Source organism: Zophobas morio, unplaced genomic scaffold (genome assembly GCF_036711695.1).
Source record: "Zophobas morio isolate AGI-343-1 ecotype UQ-CSIRO unplaced genomic scaffold, CSIRO_AGI_Zmor_V1 ptg000012l, whole genome shotgun sequence".
Classification (NCBI taxonomy): domain Eukaryota; kingdom Metazoa; phylum Arthropoda; class Insecta; order Coleoptera; family Tenebrionidae; genus Zophobas; species Zophobas morio.
This window is the reverse complement of record NW_026972117.1, coordinates 23,130,584-23,150,852: the sequence shown is the minus strand read 5'-3', so window position 1 is coordinate 23,150,852 and position 20,269 is coordinate 23,130,584. Positions and strand designations below refer to the sequence as shown.

The window sequence follows — 20,269 nt, the reverse complement described above, 5'->3', positions numbered from 1 at the left end:
CACTTTAAAACTTATTGTAAATCACTATAACTAGTTGTGAAGAATTCTAATTAAATAAATTAAAATTTATGCTGAGTGAAATAACTACTTTTTTTTTATTAAACCTGATTTCTTAGCTAATTTTCTGCCTACAACTTAATAGTTTCCAAAAAGTATATTCTGATTCGACAAAATTTCCTTCGCTCCTGAAGTACAGATTCTTTAAATTTCAAAAAATAGAAGATTAGAGATAGATTAGAAAACACCTGGACCCTGAAATTCTATCAACTTCTTTAAAACATCAATTTCTTCAAAAAATAGAACACCAGGAGCCTCAAGATTCTTTGAACTTGTTCAAAAAATAAAGCACTAGACTTTCACATTTTTTAAACTTTTTCAAAAAATGGAGTACCCGCAAACATTAATTTTTTCAAATTCTTCAAAAAATAAAACATGGGGACCCAAAGATTCTGTCAAGTTTTTCAAAGCATTACTAAGAGCTCCAATATTCTTTTAATTTCTTTAAAAAAAAATAAAACACCAGGAGCCTCAATATACTTTAAACTTCTTCAAAAAATAAAACACCAGGGAACACCAGATTCTTTTGAAATTCTTCTAAAAATAAAACACCGGGAACCTCAAGATTTTTTCAACTTCTTCAAAAAATAAAACACTAGGTGCTCCTGGATTCTTTAAATTTCAAAAAATAAAACACTACGGATTCCAGAGAAAACCAATTTTTTCAAATTTCTTCAAAAAATAAAACACCAGGAACCTCAAGATGTTTTCAACTTATTCAAAAAATTAGTCGAAAGCTGTTTCGGCAGAACTTCCCTCGCACCTAAAGTACAGTGAAATATATCCAGCATTTTTGAGTTGAGTTTTTACTTTACAGAATTTTGTGATGACGCCATCAACATTTTTACAAGGACACCTTGGATTGGTGCACTGTAATACTAAAAATAACAGTATTGTATTCCCAAAATTTTCTGGGAAAATGAAGTAAACCGTTCCTGATTTAATCAATAAAATAAACTGACACATTCATTAATTTTTTTGAGCCACCTGTACAAGCAAAGCTAAAAATATGAATGCAATGATAAATCGCAAGTAAAAACTCATGTTTTGCACATTTCGGGTAGATTTAGGAATTTAACCCGTTGCTATCGAAATTTGAAATTTAACACCTTTAAGTTTCACCAGTTTTTACAAGATTAATAGGAGCAAAATCAGTTTTATCTTAACAAGTACTAGGACCGCCCACCCGCCCTCTATTTTCTCAGAGGATATGCCATTTGCCCAAATTAGTCTTATCTTACCAAGTACTAGCCCCACCCACCCACCCTCTCTTTTCTTAGAGGATAATAATAATTACATATTCTTGTGTACAGTGGGAATTATTATAAATTTTTCTGTAGATGAGAGCGGGAACTCATAGAAATAGGCTGTAAAAAAAATAAAAAAAGCGGCAATTGTGACTTTTTTTATACTTATTTACTATAAAATTTACTTCTTATTTCAGAACAAAAGAAAATAGGAGAACGAGTGGGTGGGTGGGTGCGGCTAAGTTTAACTTTTTCTAGAGTTTTTTATAAACATGCAGTAGCCCCGCCCACCCACCCTCTCTTCATTCTGGTGACAACTCCTTATATTGTTCCGTTTTTTCTTAGCAAATACTAGACCCGCTCACCCAGCCTCTATTTCATTAGAAGGTATGTCATTTGTCAAAATCAGTCTTCCCTTAGCAAATACTAGCCCCACCCACCCGCCCTCTTCTTATTCTAACGAATATTTTTATTACTGTTCAGTATAAGATGTATCTTCCAATCAGAGCAGATAAAATTAATCAATGAAATGGAGGCGGGGTGGGTGGGCGTGGTTAATTACACATTCTTGTTTAGAGTGGGAATTATTATACGTTTTTCTGAGAATGAGAGTGGGAACTCATAGAACTAGGCTCTGAAAAGAATAAAAAAACGGCAATTGTAACTTGTTTTATAGTGGGTGGGTGGGGCTAAATTTAACTTTTTCTACAGTTTTTATAACCATGCAGTAGCCCCGCCCACCCACCCTCTCTTCATTCTGGTGACTACTCCTAATATTGTTCTGTCTTTTCTTAGCAAGTAGTAGCCCCACCCACCCGCCCTCTTCTTATTCTAACGACTAATTTTATTACTGTTCAATATAAGATTCATCTTCCAATCAGGGCAGATAAAATTGATCAGTGAAATGGAGGCGAGGTGGGTGGGTGGGGCAATTACATATTCTTGTGCAGAGTGGGAATTATTATAAATTTTTCTGTGGAATGAGCGCGGGAACTCATAGAACTAGGCTGTAAAAAAATAAAAAAGCGGCAATTGGGTGAAGTATTTACATGTTCCAGGCGAACTTTTCCATCACAAAGTTTTGTGATGACGTAGGTAATCAACATTCTAGCAAAGACACGTAGATATATCAATTTGGATATATGGAGGGTAATATTAACAACAACAGTACCATATTCCCAAATTTTCTGAAAAATTGAGTGTGCCATTCTTGTTTTAATCAATAAAATAAATTGCCTCATTGATAATAAACAAGATGTTCTTAACAAAAAAAAATCAGTCGAAGGTTATTTACACCCCCTGAAATACAATCCATTAATTTCAACTTCTTCAAAAAATTATAAAATTAAAATAACCCTTATAATTTAAATTGAAATATGTATGATTTTCCCAAGTACAGGTAAATCAGTCCCAGTGTAAGGAAAAAAATTGATCGGAGTTTATTTCGACAGAACTGAAATACGATCCAAAAAATCCCGCTCTTTGAAAAATTATAAAATTAGGTTTTGTGATTTCCTACCTATGTAAAGTAAGAATTAATGGAGTAAATAACACCCCCGTAGCCCCTACGCCACGGAGGCGCCAATTCCCATGGGGGCAAATGTGGACGATATAAAATATATTTAAAACATAACCAACAAGAAAAAATGTACTCTCAGTAAAACATGCTTAACCACGACTGTTTATGTCTATACGAGTACTTCGAATAATACAATTATCAGCACGTCCAGATACCAAAGATCAGCGGCCGCAGGCATTTGTGTTAAAAGGTAATGAAAAACGATCCAAATATTATTTCGGACGCGGAGTTGTTATTGTAATAATATTATTATTTTATTGCGACATTATTGTATTTTTACATTTTTGAGAAAATATGGTGAACTGTTTATGATTTGATTGAAAAAAATGATAGGAAAGGATTAACAATTGCTTTAAAAATATGAGTGTAACTCCAAACAGATTCGTACACCACAAGTGCAGAAGTAGAATAATGTTTAACATTTAAATCATTTTAATACAGATTTTTTTTTAATATGACGTCATCAAATTTTTGGTATATATGATTAGGCAAATTTTGGTTAGCGTTTTATCATTTACATATTTCTATTGTACATATAAAATTTAACAACAATCAGTCACACAGACGACAAACGACAGACGACAGACAGACAAACAGACAGACAGACAAGCGGAAACGATGGACTACATTTTTCGTTCTCTAGGGATCAAGAAACCCCGAGAAAACATGAAAGTAGCAAGTTGCCCGATGGACTCGATTACAATACTTCCGTCGGTTTAATATTGCGATGTAAACCACAAGTAAAGAGGTACAGGATGTTCAAAAAATGCTGCACCAACTCAGTGGCACATTATTAAGTTCACAAGTCTAAGTTCGAGAAAACTCTTTAAAATATTTTCTTACATGGATTTAGATAGATAGGTCAAAAACATAAAAATGAACCATTGTTGTCAGATTCATCCTAAACATTTTTTAAGTTTCGTGATTATAAAATGAAGAATACGACGGGATATCTCCAAAGTTATTTTGAATAGTAAAAATCCGATCGATTTCAGGACCCAACACCAAATAGTGAACTAAAATATGGTAAAATTTCGAAAACAAAAATTAAAGTTTAAAGGGCTGCATCTTGTACATTTGGACACAAGCATTTTTTAAATTATTTTTCTCTCCCTGAAATCTCGCTTGAAATTGCCCAATATGTCTTTAACCTTAAACTTACATGTGCGTATTATCGTAAAAAAATTAAAATAAAATTTTACAGTTTTTCTTGAAAAACCCTGACACTAAACTTTTTTTTTTTAGAACACATCAACTAAAATGTATTATTCCCTTGAGATATGAGATTATGTCATCTTATAAAATTGTTTTAAATACATAAGTATTTACAAAAAAGTGACTAAAGTAACTTCGCTAAAGAAAGGCCTGGAAGCGGAAATCGCGATGGATTCGAGAAAGACCTCGATTGCGAAACATCGAGAAGACAATATGGGTTTAAACGAAGGCCCTCTTCGGGAACGAAATTATTCAGCCGAGTCAAGTCCAGCGAATGTTACGAAGAGCTAGACAAGTCGCGCCGATATTATTTTGTACATAATCGCTGTAATAGTCAGTCGTGTAAACTCGAGTTATTAAGAAATAAATTGTTGAATTTAATCCACGCCGATTTTATTCGCCCGTTCAACGTAACAATATATTCGTATTTTTGGATTTTACACAGTCTGGTTTAAAAAAATTGTAAATAAAGGAAGACAAAAAGGACTTATTACGTTACGAACGTAAGCTAGGCAAGTATTATGATAGGATCCATCGGGCGAATGGATAGTTTTATGTTTTCTCGACGTTTCATGATCCCTAGAGTTTGAAAAAATATGTCTCTCGTTTCCGTTTTCCTGTCTGTCCTCTACCGTGTGGGTAGCTTTGTATTAAGCAGACAATATCCGAAACTACCTGACCGATTGTTGCCAAATTTTATATGTGTGTTACGAATATTGTATAGATTGTAAACCGCCAACCAGAATGTATCTGATCACCACCCATACTACAATGACTGCACTTTAAAATTTTGCCTTAGTAAACGCATTTCTTTACTTTATAAAATAATATATTCGTGTACTTGTGCTTCATGAATTCACCTTGTTTATGTTTATTTTTATTATAATTTTTATTGTTTAAACCTCCTTCCGTAATAATGCGTAGTTATGTAAACCTAAGTCAGGGTTTCCAATTTTTTTATAGATCAAATCAATAATGATACAACGAATTTTATCATTGGTATTACACTCCACGTGTCGGCGTATACATACAGTTGTGTTCTATAAAAAAGGGAATTAAATTTTTTGATTTGTCATTTATTTACCAAGTAAACAATCACTCCTGTCAAACCTCATTAAAGCGAAGTAGTTAAACTAACCAATTTGTTCGCAAAACTGGCAGTTCAAAGAAACCGTTCCATTTTGTAATTTAAAATCTGAAAAACCGTTTGAACCTATGGAAAAATTTCTAAAACTGACAGATTTTCTTTAACATTTCTCATTTTTATTGAACACAACAGTACGTGTTCTCGCTAAAATGTTGACCGGAACGTTTTACAGTGGGAAAACTCACTAGAAACACAGGCATAGCCTTACGCTTTCACAATACAGTTATATTCTTGGTGCCATTGTCAATCGAGTCTTCGTTTCCTATCGTCAGTGGTGAAATGCGAGCTGACACTCCGCGCCAGACCAAATATATACAAGTCAATAGAGTGTGTTTTCGTAATACAATACGTTCAAATCAAAGGCAGTGGTGGAATATGGGTAATTAAATAAAGGGATGATGTGACTAATACACGTAAGCTAGCCCTATTTCTTTCCAATAGATTAGCTCTCTATTTTAATTCTCTATCTATCATGCCCTACATGCACTGATCATAATCTCCCCTTTACTGCTGTTGGTATTATTACTAAGCAACTGCAAGTTAAAATAAAGATATGTATGTATTGTTAAAATAAAAATAACGAAGCATGCTATGCATATGTTTTAAGTCAGTTTTTCTATTACAACATTTTGTGATGACGTCATCAAACTGACAAGAACATGTATATCAATTACAATGTTTGGGAACATGGAGGTAGCCGTCCTTGATTTGATCGGTACAATAAATTGGCTCATTTATTAATTTTTTTGACATAATATTGGCGCATACTATTTTATAACCTTTAAACAACATTTGCAAGTAAATTTTGATGTGTCAAATTGTTAGTGGAGACGATTAGACAAATTTTGGTTAGCGTTTCACCAGTTCTGCTGTTGTGCTTAGCAGGATTTACGCAATTCATTCCCCGTACGGTCACTGCCGCGATTACGACGAGCGGATCGCGCAGAGAGCCGCAGTTCCTGCAGTTTCAGAAATCACCTGTCTAATAGCTCTCGGCAGACAGAGAAACGACAAAACAGACAACAGACCAACGGAAACGAGAGACCTACTTTTTCATACATGAAACGGGGATAGATCCTGTTACAATACTTTTTAGCTTATGCTCGAAAAGTAATCATAAAGAAAGCACAATGACAGTTTGCAATTACCTAAAAAAATGTGTAAGGGACTTGTTTAGAGAGATTAGTAAAACACAAATTAACACTGGTTTAAGGATTGATCGAATACTTATTAATCAAATTTTATTAACCCATTTCCTTCAAAAAATCGATTACGTAGGTAATCTTAAAATTTTGTTAAGTTAATACCTTTTTGAAATATATAGAGTATAGAGTAAGATATTCTCTCTTCTGTAGTGTTTATATATGTGGGTTATTGTAAAAAAAAATCAAAATTGTACAATTTTACAATCTAACTAAGCGAGTCCCTACCTTTTTCACTTGCGGGGTGTCGTTATTAACACATTTATTGCTATCAATTCTAAATATATATAAATTGTCTACAAGTCATTCTAGAGCCGCATTGGCGGATTTTTTAAAAACAGTTTCCTGACTTTATTCTTTTTAAAGTTTTGGTGAAATTTTTCATCACGTATTTTTGAAATTCAATATCTTCATTATTTATGAAAATCTCGAAACGCGGTTTTCACCACTGTTTTCAGCTTACAAAGCGCTATATTATGTGTTTCGTGGAAAAGATTGTCGATTTATTTTGTTGACAATGAGCAACAGTAAAAGCAGCTTCTTTGACACAAGCTTCTTTTTAGAGTATCTTATTTTCCACAAAAGAAATTGTCAATGTTATCCGGGTAATTTATACAATTGTGTAAGCTGAAAACAGTGCTGAAAACCGCGTTACGCAATTTCCATCAATAATAGTGATATTAATACATGATGAAAAATTTCATCAAAATGCTAAAAAGAAGACGATGATAAAAATGTAAAAAAAAACTCTCTTGCATAGCGAAAGGTGTGGACAAGTTATATCTAAAATTTCATAATAATAGGTGTATTAATAACGTTCTGAAAATAAAAGTCCCAAAAGCCAAAGGTAGGCACTGCTCTTACTAGAATACACAGAAACGGGTTATTTTTTGCAACAAATAATGTTTTTTTATAATTTCAATTTTTTGTTTTTGTGGACAAATGAACAATATTTGCACACAAGTAACTTTCACTATTTACACAAAATATTACGCTGGTGCACAAAAGGACTAATTGTTATATTATTCCCCCCGGAAATATAAACCCGCAGTATAACTAACTATGTAAATTGTTTAAGACCGCCGGATGGGTGTTTCCCCACGAGGCGAAACTTCAGATAAGATGTCGTGAACTGGGCCTATACAAGCTCCTGGGGACGGCGTCACCACGGTGTCAAAACGGCGTGTGGTCGTCTAGGCTGCCCTCATGTGTTCCAACAACTCTTCTAACCAACTTCACAGGTATTATAACTTTTGTGTCGGCATTAGACCGTCGTCACGGTAATTACCAACTCCACAGACTGTTATGAAGTGCATTTTGTTGTAGCCGACAAGCTTTTATAACTTTTAAACAAGCTGCTCGTAGTGGAATTGTTAGAAATGCATGAAAGTTACGTGTATGCATATGTCAGGACAGCCAGGGGACCTAAATTAAAACAGGTTTAACGATGCCTAAATAATTCATTAGAGAGAGGCATTAATTTGCAAATTAGTTTTGTCCTGACAGGATGCATACGTCCATCAATGTCGATAGTTGTTGGTAATAGCATTAAACACTGACGACGCAGTAAGTAATTAACAATAGTCTCTGAGTTTATTAAATCAATTGCAAATTGTTACAAAATTAGTGAGTGGTCACTGCAATCAAGATTCATGACGGCCGGTTCTAATAAAAATACAATTTGCAACAGCTGAATCAAAATATTAAATCGCATCTGTTCTCCAACCCTGAGCAAACTATTAAGTCCCAGGATGTTTGTTTATGATCAAACTGGTAAATGTTGACTGAAGATCCTTAGAGTTGCGTAATATCCCTATAGAACGACGCTATGAATAATAAATGTTTAGTGCATGATCGAGGATCACTGTTTTATGGAGAGAAAACTTTGGTAATCAATATCTGCCGTCGTGAAATTTTACAAATTTGCTGTATACAACAGTCGTGTACGAAATAATCGCACAAGGACAGTGTCGATGACATGATGGATGCTTAAAAGACAGACTATACCAAATCATCACCATTATTAACATGTACCTCGTGTTTTCACTGTAAACAAAGGGTAAAGTTAAAATTTTCAGATCGACATTTCATAATTAACAAATATTTGAAAACGGTTGTTTGAGTAGCCATAAATTTGTTATTGCTTACCTGTGGCTGCAAAACATGACTTCTGCCATTAATGATATACTCATAATAATATATTTATTTCCAATAAAAACAAATGTTAAGATTAGTAAGTGAATTAAAAGTATTATACATAAGTACCACTGGTGTACATAATTAATACATATTTTGACACGAATCGCAATAGAACATGATATTATTTCTCGCACTTAATCTAGGAGCTAAAAGTACAATTTTATTCATTAAGTAAATCTAGTCCGTTTTGTTATTAATTCGACCGTATAACAGCTTTATGTCATTGAGAGCGCAACAAAAAATACGATCAAAGAAAACCGTGGAATTTTGAAGATTTGTCTTTGATAGAATTTTCGTCTTGTCAATTACTGTCAATTTGAAAATTTTGGCTTTAAAATGCAACGAGCAAAGACAAATATTCAAAAATCCATGACTGTCTTTGATCGTGATTTTAATTGCTCTCTCGGTGCATATAGTGCGTCTGGTGCTGCTTAATAGTTTACAATTAAATCTGCGCAGTAATGTGACGTGGTCGTAGCACGAGGAGGGTAAACGCCATCAATTAAATATGTTAAGGACTTAAGGAATTTTGTTTGAACTGATTCTAGTAATTGTACATATATATTCAACGTGGTTTTTAAAAGAAAATTTACTGACAGATATAACACCTACATCTTTGACTGTCATCACATGTTACCGTAATTCGATTACTAAATTATTATATGTTACTCTGTTTTCTATAACAATTAACAACGAAACATTTCTTCCTGTTTTTTTTTCAAGAAAACATATTTATATTGTTATTATATAGAAAATGTGGAAGATAAAAACACAAAAAAAGACAAATAAAACCTAAAACAAAAATGGACATATTATTACGAAATAAACCCATACGCCGCCCCGGTACGACACCTATTGGTTCTAGTATGTACGACGATGATGAGTCATCGTCGATGACGCGGCTGGATGGCGTTTGCTACAGAAAAACCTGGAAGCGGAACTCGCGATTGGTATTCCTGAAAGACCCCGATCGCCGCACATCTAGAAGGGAGTATGGATTTAAATAGAGGCCACCTTCGGGAACGAATGTAATCCAGACAACGAGAGCTGAATTCATTTAACAAATCGAGTCCAACGAGTGTCGAGAAAACCCAGTGAATGTTGCACCTGCAATATTTTGTACATAATCGCTCTGTAATTAGTCGTGTAAATCCGAGTTACTAAAAAATAAATTATTGAGTTTTACCCACGTCGATTTTATTCATCGATCATCATAACAATATTTTAAAGAGACCCTTATCAGGTCGACAAAAGAAATATGTGGAATAATTAAAGGAACGGAAAACAAAAAGTCGATACCTGGTGGAGTGAACAAAATTAAATTAAGAAAAATAAATTAGCTTGGAAACAATATCTGTATAATAAAACGACAGAAAAATACGTGCAGTATCAGAAACAAGACCTATAGTAAAGGAAAATGTCAGAGTAGTAGAAAAGAGAAACTAAGAAAAATTTAGACAGATTTTAAACCAAAACTGTGTACTGTTATGAAACTCTTTTACAGAACATTAAAGAATTAAAAAACAAGAATTAAATCACAATAATAAAATAAAAAGGTGGAAGGAGTACTACTTCAAAGAACTGTTAAACAAAAAAACGACACTATACAGACCGAAATACGCAAAAACTGGGAAAAGAATAAAAATGCAATGCAGAAGAATTAAACTTGGTAAAATGCCCGGATCTAATGCCGTGACATTAGAAACGATAAAATACTGTTACGAAATAAACCCATTCGTCGCCCCACGCCTATGGGTTATCGAGGCCTTTTTAGTATCTCCGGCGATGATGGGTCATCATTGTTGACGACCTGGTTACCAGAAGTCTCGATTGTGGCGACCAGAAAAACCTCGAAGCGGCGTTCGCGATCCGGCCAGAGGAATGTATGGCTTTAAATAGAGGCCACTTTCGGGAACAGATTATTCAGTCAACGAGTCGAGTCTAGCGAGTGTCGAGAAAATCCAGACAAGTTGCGGCGGAATTATTTTGTACATAATCGTTGTGTAATTAGTCGTGTAAATTTGAGTTACTAAAAAATAAATTGTTGAGTGTAACCCACGCCGATTTTTAATCAATAATCACCAAACATCGTAACGATACATACAAAGCGGATTCCGAAAAAATTATAGCACACGAGCTCACATATTTATTTTGAATTAAACAATAGAAAAAGCATTACGTAAAAACAAAACAGTGTTTTTAAATTTTATAGCTGTGGGCAAAACAATTCGACTCATTTAAAACAGAAGCAATCTACAAAAGTCTTTAAAAAAAACCTAGATTTAATAAGAACTACAAAAACCTATACACTGTAAAACAGGAGCATTGAATCCTCTGTTTTGTAATATTAACTGCAGACTCAGAAAACAAGTATAGATATATGGAATATACATATAAAAAGATGTGGACTAGAAATGTAGTACGGGAGAACACAAATAATGAAAATAAGCAAAAACAAGTACGAAACAAGACAATTACCTGGAAACTATAATAAATAATAAGGGAAAAAAATGAAACAAACATCATACTACAAAAACCTGGAAAACAATTCCACAATTTAAGTAAAAAAATTGTAAGCAGCAAGAAAATATCAAAAGAAACAAAAATAACAGTCTACAAAATAATTATTGTATTGTACATTTACATGGCAATTTTTTTGTTGGACAAAATTGAAACGACAACCAACACAACAATTAATAGAAGAAAACAAATTAAAATGACTAGGACATATGTGTTGAAACCTAATAAGAAGCATAGATTTTTAAAGTAGAGAACATACAACTTACAAATCCAACAAAAAAAAATCAAACATCCTGATGTGAATCTCACCGAAAAATGTTTAAAAAGGAAAGGAAATACATTTTCTGTAAAATTATTAGGATACGCACAATAGCTAGCTCGGTACAAAAAGCATAATATGATTATGTTGCTACATAGGTTTCCGTAGCCTTGAATTCCCTGTACGATATTTGATAGCAATACACCAATACATGAGGCCTTTAAGCCAACAAAGCCATTTGCGAAGCTGAACGAAAGAAGCAAGAAACTAGGAAGGTATCAACGTTTTCATTATATACTGAGGTGCGACGATGATTTCCAGAAATAATACATTGTGAAATAAATTTTAAACGAATACAAACTTACTTCTTAAATAATGCAGCTTATCCACGTAAAAGCAAACATTAAACAAAAATTATATTAAAATAATTAGCTTTGAAATTACCCATCTTAACATATATCAAGTAATTAAAAACGTATATACTTGTTAACCATCCTTGAATATTCACATGTTATATGAAAAATGGAAGTGTGTGAAGAAAATACAAGTATATCAAATAAGATAAATGTTCAGCTGTTTCAGAGATTACTTGTTTAATAAAAGCACTAACAGAAAACAGGGGACCTACTTTTTATATTCTAGGAACTATGAAACGTCGTTTAAACATGAAATTAACCATTCGTCAAATAGACTGTGTTACACACAATACATTCGGAAAGTAAAGAAAAATTATAGACAAAATTTTATATCACAAAAGCATACCTATGAAGAAATACCATCCACTTTATTTTAAGCACTTGTCTGAATGAGATTTGTTTTTTAGGATATTTCTTTGTTGATGCTTTAGAAGCTTGCGATGTAAACAAGAAAATAATAAAATTTCTTTCAAATTCAAAGGGTAAAAAAAATCATTTTCTACGACAGGATATTTTTTCACAGATTTTTCAACCTATTTAAGTCAGAGTAAGCTTAAAGGATTAGCTTTAACACGTAAAAAACACTGGAATAATACCCTCCGGCCTAACTCGCAATTAGAATAAATTTGGAATTTATTTGTTTTTCAGAACAGAAAACCTATTTTACACCACGGTGATTGTTACATTGTTGCCTAATTACGAGTACAATGCAAAAACCCTCGCTTTATAACAACTTAGGATTCATTATCATGATTCTTTTATTTAATCATTTACATTTAATGTATAAAAAATAAAACATTAATGCCGAAGATGCTTTATTAAAAATTTTATCAAGAAACTTTTAAAATCTTGCATAAAAAATTTTCTTTGTTTAATTCTGAGCCCTAATCAAACATTCTTTTTTATTAAAAATAATATAGTAATGACTTTTTAATTACCAATCAAAATACAAAAAATAACTACTGAAAGAACGCTGGAATTACCCATACATACGCTGCGTCATAAATTTCCAATAGCTAAATTAATTAAATCCTTTATGCTAATGATAATTTATTATTACTCTGCATACATAAATTTGATTGTAAGGGCATAATCCTGTAGACGTTTTATTAATCGAATTAAGCACTTTATATGCTAATAACGTTTTATGTTTTAACAGCAAGGAAGAGGACATCTCATTTAAATCGGTAATGTGATCTTCAGTTTCCATTTTAATCCAACGACGAGCTAGAGTATTCAGAAAATTAATAATACCTCAATATTAATACCGCTAAAACACGAACAAAAGAAAAACATGGCCTTCAATTCAAATATTTATAATTGAAATTTGCGTGAATGGAAACATTCAATTACAGTGAAACAGGTAATATTTACACAAGAATTAAATACAATATCTATGGAATTAAAGCAACAAAAGTAAAATACCTGAATTATTGTCACGACTTTACACAACCCAGAAAAGTGTTTTCATTATTATTTAAAATGTTTTTTCTGTAAGTTTCTAAAATTTCTACTACGTATTAAAAAATACGCTTTATTTTAATTTATAATCGTAATCATAACAAATAAACCGTTGTCCTTCAGGTGCGAGGAAATTCTGGCTAAACAACTTTACACCAATTTTATTTTAATAAGTTTCAAAAAAAGCAAGCCATCATCGATCGCATCGTTAAAACACCCTGTACAACTTGGTAAAGTGCTGAGTTTAGCAAAGATAGGACGTGGACGTTATCTAATAACTTCCGACTCTTTATAGCCAGTAAATTCTTAATAGGTAAATTAGGACTCTTCATCAAATGTCACTTTTATTGGTAGATTTCCAAACACTTGAAACTTTTCTCATGATCCATTCTTATAATCTGGAATCTGAGGCTCAGATTTTACCCTTAAGGCTTCTATACAGCGAACAGTTGTTTCCGTGGTTACGCTAAGCAAACTGAATAAAGTAAGTTCATTTGAAAGCTTCGAATAAAAAGTTTAACTAATGGTTAATATTCTGCATGAGATAGTATTAAAAGAGTATTTACTATTTTCCAGTTCTGTTTCAAAGAGCATTAAAGTTTTAGTCGTAATTAATCAGTAATCACAAAAAATCCATTAGTAGTCTTTTTGAGGTTTTAAAGCGAACAGTAAAAATTATTTCATAAATTATTAGATTGTTAATAAATTGATTTAATAATTTTCTAAGTATCGGTAAAATATTTTTCTTTTAATTATTGAGGTAGGGTTGGAAGAAACGTATAGACAAATTTTGGTGAAAGACTGACGCAGAAACTATAAACAAAATAAACAAAAATTTGGTCTCGCTGATAATTATCAGCGAGACAAAAAATAGTGAGTTGAAAAACATCTTTGACATTTAAGAAATAGACTTCAATAAACAAAAAAATGTATTCTCGTTTAAATAAATGAAATTTGTGTTTAACGTAGATTAAACAGAAATTCTCATTTAATTTTATAATAGACACCCTATGTGAATTAATCTTTCGTGTTTAATTTTCGGAGCGGTGTTAGTTTTCAGTTATTTAATAATTCTGTTAAAATCAACCAACCTGTAAACACGGTAAAAATTAATAGCTTCCATTAGTCGAACGATAAATAAAATGGCATTCCCCTACTAAAGAAGCTTGTTATTGGAAACTGACACTAGTTCACAACGCAATTTGTAACTGCACGCCTTCATTCACGTTTAAGTGAATCCCAATTACAATTTCCAACTGAATAAAGCAAATTTTAATTTGAATTTCATGATCGAAGAGGATGCTCCACCAACACTTCTCATAAGGATACCATCGGGATCGGCATCGGTGGAACCCGGAGGGGAATTGGCAGTGTTTCCAGGATCGACTATACACCTAGAATGTCTCTTTTCCCGTCGTCTTGGTTCTCCAGATTGGACTTGGACGTCTCCTCTGGGACAATATCTCACCGGTAAAGTAAACATTCTATTTGATTTCTTACTTCCATTGTACCGTTTTCCGCTCCTTACGTGTGTGTGTGTGTGTAGAAAGGCCACATACTTAAAAGCTTCGTGTAGTCATGTTTAAGGGTGGGTTAAGGACAACGGGTGAAAGTCGGGTCCCGGAACTGAGTCAATTTATTTCGACTTTTTTGCACCTTGTTCCGGTGTATTAATTTAAGCAAAGGGTCTGACTGTCGGAAGAGAATTCAGGTTTAAGAAAAGGGTTATCCAAGTGCGTGCTTTACCCCTGGTTGTATTTATGTTGTTTAAAGGAACAGGGAGTATTAACATTCATTTAAATTTAATTAAAGCCATTTAAATGACACAATGTTTTCAAACAGTTGTTAACGTTCTGAATGTTGCCATTTGAATTATTAGCCCTTTTGTCTGGGTAAAGTTTACATAACGGATTATAAACAGTTGTTGATCTTCTGAAATCTGACATTTAAAATCTTAATCTTTTGTCCTAATAAAATTTCGTACAACAAATAAAAATTGCAATATTAAATCACTTTCAAGCGAGTTATTTATCCCATGATTTACTATAGATAGCAGAAGGCGGCTTTTTCATCCAATACCAACTTGACGACAGTCTCTGCGGATCGAACGTTATTTTATTAAAAACAATAAATAAACATTTATCTAAACCCCTACTGTTTTTGAAATTTATTTCACATTTTTATCTATGATATCTACATAATACAGGAATATTTTAATGTCGCTCATTTATCGAATCTGCTTTTCATTACTGCTGTATTAATTTAAATGAAATATGGTAGATTGCAACACACAAATGAATCTCATAATAAATTGAATTCGTTAAAACCATTAATGTAATAGTATTTTACACGTAAAACTAATTACGACATCACCGTTATGTTTATAATTATAGACTGTTTTAGCATTTTAATTTTCGCAGGAGCGAGAATGAAGGGGCTGAAATTTAAATGTCAGAATTCATTAAAGTAATGTAGTCAAATGTCTTATATAGAGAGACTTTTTTAAATCAATGTATCACGTCATAGCAACAACTTCAGCTGACACAGGAAATGCTGGAGTTCATTTTGTTGACGTCATTTTATTTTTAGCTGTTGACGGCTTCCAGTCGCCGGAACCGAATTTGACGTTTGTACTCGAGCTTGAAGCTTTCTCGGACGATACGCATTTTATTCTTCAGGTATTACGGCCAGTAAATCGGCGCACCGTGTCAGGCATGTTATGAAATGTTTCTCTAAATAAAACCGTGGATTTATGTCATAAAAAACCTTTGCCAACTTGTTTATTATTTTTATTAATAACAGTGGATGTGCGTTTGCACGGTGTTACAAACGTCTCTGAACACTTACCTATCAATTTTTCTATCGATTATTTTGAAATAATATTAATCGTTTTTTTTTGTTAAATGATTTTTAGGTTTTACTAAGAATTCTAACAGAATCTTGTAAGAACACTGATGACAACATTAAAACTTAAGTCTTACTTTGGTCTTCAAATTGAGAAGGGCAATATCAGACATACTTAACTATCGACCGGGCAATATAATTTGTAATCGAGTCATCTGTGGAACTGAATTTGTATGTCTGATACGTTTACGCTGCGTTTAAAGCTACATTACAGAAAATGTTTAATGTGGGGCAACGTTATTTTATATCTAACTTAAATTAGAACCTCGTGTAAATGTACATATTTCATATTTAGGTATATATAGTCTCTCAAATACTTTTTGCGACTGTTTAAGCGGATTACCCAGCATTGATTTATGACGCTAGGCTTGAGCCGGTAATCAGCCCCATAAAAGTAATTATAACATCCCATGATTAAGGTTAGTGGGGTATAACCTTATAGTATTCGAGAGACTATATATCCGTTTATTGTGACCAGCTTTTAAACTCCACGGATCTAGTTAATAAAAAGTCAGCCAACAACAGTCTTTAAATCACCACATTAACAAAATTAATTTTAATTGCCCATAATTTTGTAAACCTGATTTTTCTAATCGAGACTCAAAAAGGTAAATTTACCTTTTTGAGTCTCGATTAGAAAAATTTTTGTATTTATACAAAAATTTATTAATCAATCTCGCTGTGACTTTAATATCTATCACATGAAACGTCCCTTCTAACCTTACTGTTCTTGTTTTTCTTACTTGTTGTTGCTTCATCAGTTCTTTCCAGAAGTTTATTTGCGTATTGACTCAAAAATGGCATTTCCACTGGAGCAGAAGGCGTGTATGGTTGAGTCGTATTTGTAAAATGGACAGAAAGTAAACAATGTGTGGGAATGCTCGATTCAAGTGACTTGGGAGGAATTCTGGGAACAATTTCCCAACAACATATAAAGGAAGTTTGTAGGAACTTAGGCAGGTCGATAGACTGTGTTGCATTCGTGTGAGTTTGTCTCATTGTTAAGTGCCAGAAGTTTGGTAATTCTTTAGACTGATCACTGTTGTGAAGGAAAGGGTAAAAAGACTTCAAGTAAGTGTCCTTCTTATGCACGACCTCCTTGGTTTATATGAATTTTTTGCTGCACGTTGTATAATTTTTTCAAATGTGTGCCCAACAATCCCCCATGATGTTCTGGTTAATATCATTTAACTAAATGGTTTGAAGCCAGTTTCTCCTATAACGTTTCTTCGAATTGCGATATAAAATTACCAGTACAAACACGTTCTAAGCTTTAGGAGACAAATTTATGTCAGCCCGAACGATTCCACAGAATTGCCTTCATCAACTGTCATTGAGTACCAATTATCGGATAGTTATAGCATATGATAACCAAACCTGTTTCAACTGCCACCAAACTGGTCATATAGTCAGTCATTGGTATATTGGTATACAACAGCAGTTCATCCACAAGTACTGCAGCTCCAAGAACCTTTACCGTTATTTGTTAATGGGTTGGTTCTCTTGAGGCAACACAAGCTATTAAATCTGGAAATTTAGCTGGCAGAGAAGCAATGTTAGAATTAGCGATTGATGTAATAAACAATAAAGAATTTTTATTTTTTGATATTGTGCCAGTCACTTTTGAAGTCTTAGCTACTAAAGGTCATGTCGTCTGAGCTGGTACAATTGATATGCATAATAAAGAATACGCCTTTTTCAATGTATGCATTTGCGCTGGCTTTTGTGACACCTGTTTTTGATACTAGTATGCGTTAGCAAACAGTGAATTTGATATAACAAATCTAAAACTCCTTTGCATATTCGAATATTCCACTTAGCTGATCTGACTGTCCCATAACAACCATTAGCCTTTTTAGTTGTTCGAACTTGAGAGGAAACGTATTTTCACTATTTTCCCAGAGTAATTTAACTGGTTTCAGCAATTCTGGAGTACCAATAATACTGTCTGTTGAATCACTTGGTCTAATTTTTCCACTGCGCTGTCTTCAGATAACGACATGCCTCCATTTAGAGGGATATCCGGTTTGCGAAAACGTTCTTTGACTTTGAAGGTTCATTTTTAAGGAATGTCTTAAGTCAGCAATCAATTCCTTAGACTTTTTCAGTCAGGCTCATTGATTTTCAGCCACGGCTTCCCCTTCGTTCCAAAGTTAGAGGACGTATTATCGGACGGCGTCATTTTAGGAGAATTTGGCCAGGGAGTGGTTTCAAAAATTTATAAAAAAAAAATAACCAGACTCCGGAGTGCCATTTCGTACCCGGATACTTGTTCCGAAGGTTCAACTTGACAGGTCAGATGTTTTTTACTCAATTTGAAAGATTTTTACATTTGTTAAAAGTTCAGCCCTGGAAATTTTTCCAAAAAAACAATATATTTTTTCTGATCGATTTGAAACCTTTGGAGCCTGTTTTGAGACATCGTTTGTGCTCTTGAATTCGAATTTTTACGGATCGACCAGTTTCTGCTATGTATTTAACGCCACAGGAGCACAAAATGCTGCACATTCCTCTACAGTCTAGAACTTGGCGAAAATCTTTGATGGAAGGAAGAATTTGTGCAACTTTAGTTGCAGGTTTAAAGACTGTTTTAACTGTTTGCCTTTGAAGTATTTTGGACAGACGGTCGGTGACCTGAAGAATGAATGGGAGATATGCAGTGGATTCGAAATCAGTTGGACGATCTGAAGTTTTGTCAGAGTTTGGATTAAGTCAACGTTGAATACTTGATAGTGTCGTATCCATTTTGTTGAAGATATGTTTGGAGATGTTCTAATTCTTTTCTGAGTTTGTCCACCTGACAAATGGTAGTGGCTCGATGAATGAGGGAGTCAATGACAGATGTTTTTGGGCAGGGTAGTGATGAGACGTAGCATAATGATACCGATCGGTATGGGTAGGTTTTCGATAAACTGAATGACCAAGTCGAACTTCGGGTAATCTGGTTATCATAACATCAAAAAAAGGAAGACAATTGACTTCTATGGTAAAGTGAATGTCAGGGTGTTAACTGTCGAGATGGTCGTGAAAGACTGAAAGGGCGTTTTGACCATGGGTTCATATGACAAATGTGTCGTCCATGTAGCGGACCCAGACTTTGGGTTTGAGTTGGGCGGATTCAGTGCCTGTGTCTTCAAAAGCTTCTATGAAAATATTGCCGACGACTGGTGAGAGAGGGGTTCCCATAAGAATGCCAGAGATTTGTTTGTAGAATTGGCTTTTGAAGGTAAAATATGTGAAGATTAGACATTTTTCCGTGAGATCGTCAAGTAGTGGCTACAGGGACTTTTGTGAATAAAGACGTTACGTCGAAACTGACAATTGTATCTTCGGGGTGAAGAGAGAGTTCGAACATCAGTTGGACAAAATGGGAAGAGTTAAGAATATGTGAGGAGGTTTCCCCGGTACATTCTTTCAGAACACGGGCGAGATATTGGGCTGTATTGTAAGTGAGAGACACTAAAGTACTGACGATGGGTCTAACAGGAATTATTATTAGTGCTTGCTTTAAGACTCTGTAGGAAAAAGCTAAAGTCAGCTCCGCCCACTATACCTTGCTCCATTTCACTGACTTATTTTATCTGCTGTTAAATGAAAATTGAATTATATTTTGACAAGAGGTATCTCAGTAATTATCAGAAAGAGAAATAATTATTTTCGACTATATGGAGTGTTCTGTTTTCAAAACGAAGCATACAACTTAGTTTTTTCAAATGGAATAGTCAATTTATTTTTATATATTCTGAAATACGAAATAAATCTTATATGAAATAGTATGTATAACAAAGAATGTAACGATTAGCGTTTTTTTTTTTTTTTTGTTTTTTCGGATTTCAGATTCTATTAGTTTCCACTACCAGTTAGAATATAATTAGCCCCGCCCACCCACCGCGCCTCCATTTCGGTGATTGGTTTTATGTAATCTAAATGAAAGATGTATCTTATAAACTGAATAGAAATAAAATTAGTTATTACAGTAAGAGCGCGAGTAGGCACGGCTAGAACTTGCTAAGATAAAACTGATGTTGGCAAATCACATATCCTCAAAAAAATAGAGGGCGGG

General features: G+C 33.6%; 1 protein-coding gene across 1 annotated transcript in view; it reads left to right on the top strand.

The window, feature by feature from the left end:
* The window catches only part of LOC135128038 (locomotion-related protein Hikaru genki), a 282,123-nt gene that overhangs the window by 179,437 nt on the left and 82,417 nt on the right, over positions 1 to 20,269 (top strand). The window contains exons 4-5 of the mRNA XM_064054842.1: positions 7,526 to 7,688; positions 14,599 to 14,772. Of these exons, the coding sequence (XP_063910912.1) occupies positions 7,526 to 7,688; positions 14,599 to 14,772 (337 nt within the window). The remainder of the gene's footprint in view (positions 1 to 7,525; positions 7,689 to 14,598; positions 14,773 to 20,269) is intronic.